This window comes from Chrysochloris asiatica, unplaced genomic scaffold (assembly GCF_000296735.1).
Source record: "Chrysochloris asiatica unplaced genomic scaffold, ChrAsi1.0 scaffold00025, whole genome shotgun sequence".
Classification (NCBI taxonomy): domain Eukaryota; kingdom Metazoa; phylum Chordata; class Mammalia; order Afrosoricida; family Chrysochloridae; genus Chrysochloris; species Chrysochloris asiatica.
The window spans coordinates 7,439,737-7,450,114 of NW_006408543.1; the positions used below are offsets into that span (position 1 = coordinate 7,439,737).

General features: G+C 44.2%; 1 protein-coding gene across 2 annotated transcripts in view; it reads left to right on the forward strand.

Moving 5' to 3' along the window:
- Nucleotides 1–10,378, forward strand: part of EML1 (echinoderm microtubule associated protein like 1) — a 135,278-nt gene that overhangs the window by 33,205 nt on the left and 91,695 nt on the right. For both annotated transcript variants that reach the window (XM_006839521.1, XM_006839520.1), the window contains exon 2: nt 4,488–4,620. In XM_006839521.1, the coding sequence (XP_006839584.1) occupies nt 4,488–4,620 (133 nt within the window). The remainder of the gene's footprint in view (nt 1–4,487; nt 4,621–10,378) is intronic.

Consider the following 10,378-nt stretch of genomic DNA (forward strand, 5'->3'; position numbering starts at 1 on the left):
AGTAAATGACATCATGATAAATGGGACAAAGATTGAAGTCGGCAAAGACTTCATTTTGCTTGGATCCATAATCAACACTCATTGAAGCAACAGTCAAGAAATCAAATGACGGATTGCATTAGGCAGATTGCTACACAAGGCCACTTTGAAGTGCTTAAGAACAGAGATGTCACTTTGAGAACTAAGGTGGGCCTGACCCAAGCCAGAGAATTTTCAGTTGCCTCATATGCATGTGAAAGTTGGAGAATGAATAAGGACGATTGTAGAAGAATTGATGCATTTGAATTATAGTGTTGGAGAAGAATATTAAGAGTACCATGGACTGCTAGAACGAAAAGTCTTTCTTGGAAGACATACAACCAGAATGTTCCTTAGAAGCTCTTACTTTGGACATATTATCAGGAAGGACCAGTCCTTGAAGAAGGGCATCATCTAGGTAAAGTGGAGGGTCAATGAAAAAGAGGAGCTACCACAATGAAATGGATTGGCACAGTGGCAGTATCACTGGGTACAAACACAGTAACCATTGTGGGGGTGGCACGGGACCAGGCGGTATTTCATTCTATTGTACATAAGGTCACTATGATTTGGAACTGATTTGGTGGCACCTAACAACAGCATAAATTGGAGCAGGTGCTCAGGACATGAAGAAAGATCGCTAATCAAGGAGAAGGCATGATTTATGCTGAAAGAGAAGGCAAGACTGGCTTTTCCACTTTTTTTCATATTGAAAACTTATGTTTCTAGGGTAGTGAAAATTCACCATAACGTTCACTTTTCGATGTTATTGTTGGTGATGTTTTTAATAGCCTAAATTGGAGCAGAGAGCCTCTGGATTGGAACGGTTCGTTTTAAATAGCTGTACGGAGTCCTGGTGTGGTGCTGTGGGTTAATGCGCTGGACTGCAAAGTCAGTTTGAACCACAAGGTTGGTGGTTCAAGCTCACCAGCCACTCGTCGGAAACCCTAAACAGGGTCACTATGGGTTGGAACCAACTCAACGACGCTTAACAACAACATGCTATCTTAGTTGGAGTCCTGGTATGCAGATTAGTTTGAACTGCAAGGTAGGCAATTCAAACTCACCAGCTGCTCCTTGGAAACCCTATACAGGGTCACTATGGGTCAGAACCCACTCCATGGCACACAGTAACAACCTTAGTTATCTGGTGCTGCTATAGTAGAAATTCCCCACGTGGATGGTTTTAACAAATAAATGCAATTCTCTCTCAGTGTAGGAAGCTAGAAGTCTAAATTCAGGGCCCTGGCCATAGGGAAGCTCTCTCTCTGTCAGCTCTGGGGGAAGGCCCTTGTCACCAATCTTACTTTGGGTCTAGGAGTTTCTCAGCACAGGGACCCTCAGTCCAAATGGTGCTCCTAGCTCTTGCATTTGGTGGTACTGGGGCCCCTCCTCTCTGTTTGCTTCTCTCTCCTTTGATCTCTTGTAAGATAAAAGTTGATGCACCCCAGGGAAACCCCCCTTGCCTCACATCAGGGCTGTAATGAGTAAGAGTACCCATCCCACTGGAATCCCCTAGAATGGATTGACTAATCACATCAGATCATATTAAGGGACATGATGGCATCATTTCAGAAATAACACAGCATCTTTAGGTGACTACCAAACCACCAAGACCATGGCCCGGCCAATCTGACACATGATTTTGAGGAATACAACTCAATCCATGAAATACGCCATCACATTTTTTCTACTAAGTTATGACAAATTCTGTGGTGAACAAACTAAACTTTGCTGGCATTTTTAATAAACTTTTCATTTTAGATTGGTGTTAGATTTACAGAAAAGTTACAAGTAGAATACAGCCAAGTTCTCTAATACCCTGCACCCAGTTTCCCATTATTAGTATTTTACATGGCTGTTAGGGTCGTCAAGTCAGTTCCAACTCATAGTGACTCTGTATAGAGTTTCCAAGGTGCAGCTGGTGGGTTTGAACTTCCGACCTTGTGGTTCGAAGTCCAGTGCTGATGCTACAGTGCCACACTGGGCCATTTGTCACAACTCTGGTAGCGTACTCTGGTAGCATAGAGTCAGGCTGCTAACCTGTAGGTCAGCAGCTCGAAACTACCAGCTCTTCTGCAGGAGAGAGATGAGGCTTTTTGCTCCCATAAAGATTTATAGCCTTGGAAATCCTAGACATGGTCGCTATGAGTCAGAACTGACTCCACGGCACACCACCACCAGTGGCCCAATATTGGCACATTGCTGGTAATTAAGGCCCATGCTTTATTTGAATTTCCTTATATTCCACTAAAATCCCTTTCTGTTCCAGGATACCATGTAATATTGAGCCCTTCCCCTCTGGGAAGCAACTTTATCAAGTACAGTACAACACTGATGTACAGTTCATCTTTAGTGCTATGTCTTCACTTTTGTCCAAAGAGACTGAGGTCAGAACCCCTCCATCCAATGAGGTGGTAGTCTATGGTTGTGATACAGTTAGAGTCTTCTGTCACAGTTCACATTCCATCAGGGCACTCCCAATTTACTAGTTGATTTTTTTAAATGTGCATGTGCACTAAGGTTCACACTTTGGGTCATGAGGTTCTCTGGGATTTGACGTTTCCCATACCCACCACCTCAGCACATGGTATTTTCAATAATCTCATAGGTGTATGAACGTTGAGCAGTGATTAAAGACTGTAGAAAAACTGATGCATTTGAGGTATGGTGTTGGGAGTACCATGGACCACCAAAAAGAACAAATCTTTTATTGGAAGAAGTTCAACCAGAATGCTCTTTAGAGGAAGGGATGGCCAGACTTGGTCTCTCATGCCTTGGATATTTCCAGTGGAACCAGTCCTTGGAGAAAGACATCATGCTTGGTAAAGTGGAGGGTCAACAAAAAATAGGAAGACCCCCAACGAGATGGATTGGCACAGTTGTAACAGCCGTGAGCTCATGTATAGCAATGATTGTGAGAGGCAGTATTTCATTCTGCTGTGTGTAGGGTCGCTATGAGTCAGTACTGACTCAGCGGCACCTACAACAAAATCCATCCCCAAAGTATCATACAGAATTATCTCCTGGGCTTCATTTCCTCAACGCCCCCTTTCCTCCCCAAACTTCTGACAATGACTGATCAGTTTCTGTCCCCATGTTTTGTTTTACTTTTGCCTTTTCCAGAATCAGAACGCATGTGTAGCCTTTTCATACTGATATATCTAACTTAAAAGTGTAGTTACGGTGCCTCCATGTTGTTGTGTGGACTAGTTCATTCCATTTGTTTGCTGGTCATATTCTGTGGTATAAATGCCCCACAGTGTTTATCCTTTTACCAGCTGTAGGGCATTCTGATGGCTTCCAGGTTTGTTTGCTTGTTTTTTTTTTTTATTGTGACTAAGGCTGTTAGAAACATTGACATAGGTTTTGTGGAGCTATCAGATGGGTCAGTTGCTGGAAATAGAGTTACTGGGTCCTGGATTAAGACGGCTTTGCTTTATAAGAATGTCCCAGACTGTTTTCCACTGTGGCTGCGCCATATTATATTGGGACCCCACCAGCAGTGAATGAGAGAGGCCCTGTTTTCCACATGCCTCTCCAGCAATTGATATTCCATTGCTTATTCTGGATTTTAGCCATTCTAGTTGGTGTGTAAGGAGCCCTGTTGTTGGTGTTAAGTACCGTCGAGTCAGATCCAACTCATAGCGACTCTGTATAGGATTTCTGAAGAGTGGCTGGTGACATTCAAACCAACCTTGCAGTCCAGCGCTAACCCACATCGCCACACCAGGACTACGTAAGGAGCCCTAGTATTGGTGTAAGATAAGCACTGGGCTACTAACCACCAAGTCACCACTTCAAATTCACCAGCCATCTGCTCCTTTAAAGATTGGCGTCATATATGAAGGGTCATTGTGAGTCGGAATCCACTCGACGGCAGTGGGTTAGGTACTGAATGTGTAGAAATATCTCTGTGTTATTCCCATTTTCCTGATGACAAAAGACATTGAGCATTTTACCATCTGCGTATTGGCCGTGTGCATGTCTTCTTTGGTGAGGTGTGTGCAGATTTTTTGCCTATTTTTATTAATTAGTTATTTTTCACTGTAGAAATTTCAGTCCAGCCTGTGCCTTGCCTGTTCATTCTCGTCTCAGTGTCTTTCAAAGAGCCGAGGTCTTTTCATTGTCATTAAGCCCAACTTGACAAGTTTTTTTCTTTCTTTCGTGGATTCTGTTCTTTGTGTCTAAAGACCCAAAATCGTGGAGCTATCTTTCCCGTGTTTTTCTTCTAGAAGTTTTACATTTAGGTCTGTGGTCATTTTGCATTCATTTTGGGGTGGAGCATCTGTGTCTAGGTTCGCTGTAACAGCGCCATGGTTGTAAGCCCGATTCTTAGTCCACGGATTGCTTCTTGCTTTGCACCCTGTCGGTCATGCTCTTGTGCTTGAGTTGATGTTTTTCCTACTGCGAATCTTCAGTTCCACCCAGAGGCAGAGTTCTGATTTCCTTTTCCGTTTATCTTGCAGCAAGACCGCTGGTGCAGACACTGCCCTTAAGAACCACTGTCAACAACGGAACCGTGTTACCAAAGAAACCAACCGGCTCTCTACCATCCCCCTCCGGGACCAGGAAAGAGACAGCCATGCCGACAACCAAAAGGTAGGCAAGGCACAGCTGCAGCGTATTCCAAAAGCATTGCCAGCTCAGATTTCAGGACAAGTGTTTTGGCTCTGGAGTCCTGTTGTGGTGCTGTACGATGAGCATTGGACCACAAGGTCAGTTTGAACTGCAGTGTTAGCGGTTCAAACTCACCAGGTGCTCCTTAGAAACCCTCTATAAGGTTGCTATGAGCTGGAACCGACTTGATGGCACTTAACAACAACCATTTTATATATATTGTTGTTCAGGGCCATTGAGTCAGTTCCAAGTCACAGCAACCCTGTGTAGGGTTTCTGAGGAGCTGCTTGTAGGTATGAACAGTCAACCTTGCAGTTAGCAGTCCAGTGCTTATCCTACAGTGCCACACCAGGACTCCAAATAGAAAACACTTTACAATGGTCTGTATTAAAGCTTATAAAAAGTACAATATTGGGTGTATCGCCAGGTCAGAAATTGTATAAATGTATAAATTTATTATTCTGCTATTTAAAAGAAAAGAAACTTTATCATATTGTCTTTGAAAGCTCCTTGGCTAAAACCCCACAGCGTGCCATTTTGCATTTTTACTTCCAGTTCTCTTTAGAAAATAAATAACTTACATAAAGATGAATTTTGCTGTTCTCAAGGTCCATGCTCAGAACATAGCAAAATTCTTATCACCTTGCCTGTCATAAACTTTCATCTTTAAGAACATGGCCACATTGCTACTTGGAAGTCACATCTATAGGTGGGATTCTGACTATTGGTGCTGACCACCAAGGTCACAGTTGCCTCTGAACATTTCTGTTCTTCTTATTTTATCAAAATCTTGTATGTTATATGCCAGGCCACGCTTCTAAGAGTTTGTTGATGTTGTTGTTAAGTGCTGTTGAGTATGTACCAACTGATAGTGACCCTGTATAGGTTTCCGAAGAGCAACTGGTGGGTTTGAACCACCTACCTTACAGTGCAAACCTGACTGTACAACACAGTGCTTATCCTATAGCGCCACACCAGGACTCGAAGCATCTGTTACTGTTGTTATTAAATGAAGGTTCCAACTCATAGTGACCCTGCATAGGGCTTCCGAGGAGCGGCTGGTGGGTTTGAACCATTAACCTTGCAGGTCAAGCTGACGTTGTGCTCTCAGACTTTGGAAAATGAAAGGCTTGATGGTTATCTTCTGGAGCACAAAATTCTGCTTATTGGTGCGACCTCATGGGCTTGTTATAAGAGTGCGGAGGTGCCTGTGGAGATGGCTGGCACACTGATGTACAACAGAACACACCGAGGATGCCCAGTGGGCTTCCAGGCATTGGTGCTCGACGCCGTGACAGTCTCCTGGCCCCACTTTCAAGTGTCCATGCACAACAGACCTATTTTCATTGGTTTTATCCGATAGAGTTCTACTTCTGTATTCAAGAAAATGGGTTTTGCATGACTCTTTAGAATTTGAAAATGAAATTCTAGGCTTCCTTTCACATCCAGCCCCTCTGGATTCTAATTGGCAGCAGTGGAGACTGGGCAGTGGTTTTATTTATCTAGGTGTTGGAAGATGGATAATATTGACCTTTTCACGTAACAGGCAGTTAATGTTGTTGTGGTTAAGTGCTATCAAGTCGGTTGCAATTCATAGCGGCATTGTATAGGGTTTCCAAGAAGCGGCTGGTGGGCTTGAACTGCTGACCTTGTGATTAACAGTCTAGTGCTTATCCTACAGTGTCATACCAGGACTCCTTTAAAAAAGTGATGTTGTTAAGTTCCAACAAGTCAACGCCAACTCATATCTATCTACCTTGTACAGAGTTTCTGAGGAACGGCTGGTGAGTTTGAACCGCTGTCCTTGCAGTTCAAACTGTCCTTGTGGTTCAGTGTTTATCCTACAACACCACACCTGAACTTCCTAATTCATACCTCTTTAATATTTGGAATTTAAATAAAAGAAAAGAACTGTTGTTGTTGTTTTTTTTCAAAGCAAAACAAAGGAAGTAAAAACACAATTGTAAGTATCATTGCAGCTTTGAGTCAATAATGCTTGATATTCTTAAGAGTGAACGTCAAGTGTCATTACTGTAATTTTATCTTTTCTCTGTGTTTGGTCCCAAGGCTCTTTGGATATACTGCAGTGTCTTCCGTCACCTAAAAGACTGTCCAAGGTTCTCTCTGACCCTGCTGGATTCATTGGCATGATGGTTAGAATTCTTGGCAAATTGCGTTTAAGTACTAATATCTGAAACACGTATTTGGGGTAGGAGGAGCCCTGGTGTGGCGCTGTGGGCTAATGCGTCAGACTGCAAAGCCATCTGAACTTCAAGGTCCATGGTTCAAACTTACCAGCTGCTCCTTAGAAAGCCTATACAGGGTTGCTGTGGGTCGGAACCAACTTGGTGGCACTTCACACCACACACACCAACACTACAGGAGTCCTGGTGTGGCACCGTGGCCTAATGCGGTGGACTGCAAAGGCGGTTTGAACCTTAAGGTCAGTGGTTCAAATTCACCAGCTGCTCCTTGGAAACACTGTACAGAGTCGCTACAGGTCGGAACCGACTCAACTGCACTTAACAACAACAAAGCTACAGGAAATGGGATTTCTGAAACGGACTGCAGAAGCAAAACTGGGCAGTAAAACACAGTTCTATGAGTTGGAAGTGACTCAATGGCACTCAACAACAACAAAAAGACATAAAGGCCTAACTGTCAGGGGTTTGCTTTGTTTTGAGAATATTACCTCTAGTCCTTTAAACAACCTTGCAAGGTTGATATTATCGGTCCCTCTTTTGCCAGTGAGGAAACAGAGGCTCAGAGAAGCAGAGTCACTTGCCCAAGGTTCCCACACTGGAAAGTGAGGGAGAAAGGCGAAACCCACCCCTCTGGCTCCAGGCCTACTCTTTCCCTTTGCCAGGCTGCTCCCCACCCAGGTCCCCAAGCTGGCCTCAGTGTCCACTCACCATCAATCCTCTCAGCGACACCCTGACCTGCCTGCACCCTGGTTAGAAGCTGTTCTGCAAGGCTGCCTTGCTGGTGAACAGGAACCGCCATCAGGAATAGGGACTCAGCAGAGGTTCCTGTGAGATGGATCTTCCCATCAATGGGGGCCACGGGGCTGGACTTCCGATCTAGACACGGCCTTGATGTGGGCACAAAGCCTTGGGGCTGTTAGCCCTGTGTTCGGCTGTGGCAGAAAGGACTCATGGACGGTGAGTCCTCTCAGTGTGGTTATCAAAAGGGAGAAAGAGAGGCAAAGACAGAAGGAAGGCGAAAGAGGGAAAATATTGGTAGTGGCCATCATACTACATATATGTATACACGTATGTGTGTGGAGGAGCCCTGGGGAGTCCCAGTAGGGTACTGTGGGATAAAGGTCTGTTTGAACCACAAGGTCGTTGGTTCAAACTCACCAGCCACTCCTTGGAAACTCTATATACAGAGTTGCTATGAGTCGGAACCAACTCGATGGCACTTAACTGCAACAAGAAGTCTTAGCATGGTAGGATAAGCACTGGACTGCTAACTGAAAGGTCAGTGGTTTGAACCCACCAATAGCTCTGCTGGATCAAGATGAGACTTTCTTCCCCATAAGGATCTCCAGTCTTAGGAATCCCATAGATGAACCCAGCAGGTATTTGAAACTATTCAATTCTTGCCACTTCTGCTTTTCCTTGCTGGTATCCACATGGCCTCTTTGATTTATGCATTCTATGTGGTGTGATGGAATATCCCTGCACAATTAAAAAAAAAAAAGATAAATTAGCAATATTTGAAAAAGAAACACAATAAGAAGATATAAAATGTAAATCTGTTGCCAATGTTAGCTCTATCAAATGTCAATTTTAATGTGTCACTATTTTTTAAAGAGAAGTATAGTAGCTCTGTAGAAAAGGCACCGGCCTGTCAACCACAAGGTTGGTGGTTCGAGCCCACCAGCCACTCTGTAGGAGAAACAGGAGTCTTCTTCGGTTCCAGCAAAAATTTCCAGTCTTGGAAACCCTATAAAGGGTCGTTATGAGTCGGAATCAACTTGACAACAGTGGATTTGCTTTTTGGTTTATGTGTATGTGTAAGGCACTCTGGTGGTACAGTGGTTAAGCACTTGCTTGGCTGCGAACCAAAAGATCCGTGGTTCAAACCAGGGAGAAAGCTGGTTATTATCCTATAAAGATTGTTATTGTTGTTGTTAGGTGATGTTGAATCAACTCAAGCTCCTAGTGCCCTGTAAGGAGCTCTGCTAGCGTAGTGGTTATGAGTCAGGCTGCTAACCTCACAGTCAGCAGTTCGAAACTACCAGCAGTTCTGCAGGAGAAAGATGAGGCTTTCTGCTCCCATAAAGATTTACAACCTCAGAAAACCCTGTACAGGGTCACAATGAGTCAGAACCAACTCCATGGCACATTGCCACCACCATCTCTACCATGACCCTGTGAGGCAGAATCTGACTGCCCGGTAGGGTTTTCTAGGCAGTCAGATTGCAAAGTCTTTCTCCCGCAAAGTCCCTGGATGTGTTCCAACTGGTGACTTTGTGGTTAGCACTCAAGCTAGCACCCATGGGTCCACCATCAGTCCCCATAAAGATTGCAGCTTTGGAAACCCTTTGGGGCAGTTCTGCTCTATCCCATAGGCTTGTCCTGAGTTACAATCTTCTCAACAGAAATGAGTGGGTTTATGGGAGGGAGCTTCAGAGTTCATGGGAAACTTCCATCATCTTTTCATTTCATTTTTCCATGAACTTTTTAGAAGTCACCTCATACATATGTGTGTGTTTGTATTAGCATTCATATGATAAGCTTACTTCCAGAAATATTCTAACTGTTCTATAGACATTTCTTTTGAATTTGCAGAACAATTCGGCTTGCTCAATCTGATAACACTAGTGTCAGCATAGAACTGCCAATGAGAAATTCAATTTGCTAGACTGAGTGTCTAGGACTCTTGGCTTTTTCTCAATGGAAAATGTAGCACCTCGTTGATTTTGCTCAGTCTGGCAGGGCTGCCCATTTGGAAGTTGTAAACGTGAACAGTAGCATCGAGTTGTTATCCTGGGATAAAGTTTGTATGGCTCTCTCCCTAGGAGAGAATTTGAAAATGAAACAAAGGCAGTGAGGCCTTTGGAAAGCAGGATGAAAAGAACCCCCAGCCCATTTCATGTACGTGTGCCGTCCTGTAGGGATAGGAGCTTTCTGTCTCGGAGCCCAAGGCCAGCCCCATTGAAACATGTGTGACTGGGAGGGTCGGTTTGTTTGTTTTCCTCCCAACCGTGTGTTTTTCAGCCTGGTGCTTAAGGGGGGGAAAAAAAGCCTCTTTGGAAATTGTCCAACAACCAGTGGCTGTACTTTGTGTTACCAATTAAGATTTCGATTGGGGACTTGATTTGGAATCCTTGGGAAAAGCTTTGTTTCTGTTAGCGGAAAAGCAGCAGAAAATCCAGGGAAGACAATGTCGCTCGCACCTTGCTCCGTGGGGATGCCAAAGCGGACAATAGTGTACCGTTCCCAGCAGCTCAAGAGTGGGACAAGGCTTCATTCTCCCAGCTCAAGAGGGGAGCTTTACAATAGGGGGGCAGCACTGTGAGAGTAGAGATCAGAAAGCAAGACTGAATCAAAAGAGCATTATGTAAGAAATGCTCCTGGTGCTCAGTATAAACCAGAATGGTATGTAACCACCGCATCCAAACAGGCAGCCCATGGCACTTTGGGAAAATCGATCCACTTGCAGTTTAGTCCCTGCAGTCAGTGCCAAATGCATACACATGTTAGGACATGTCGTTTTTGCTGTTATATGC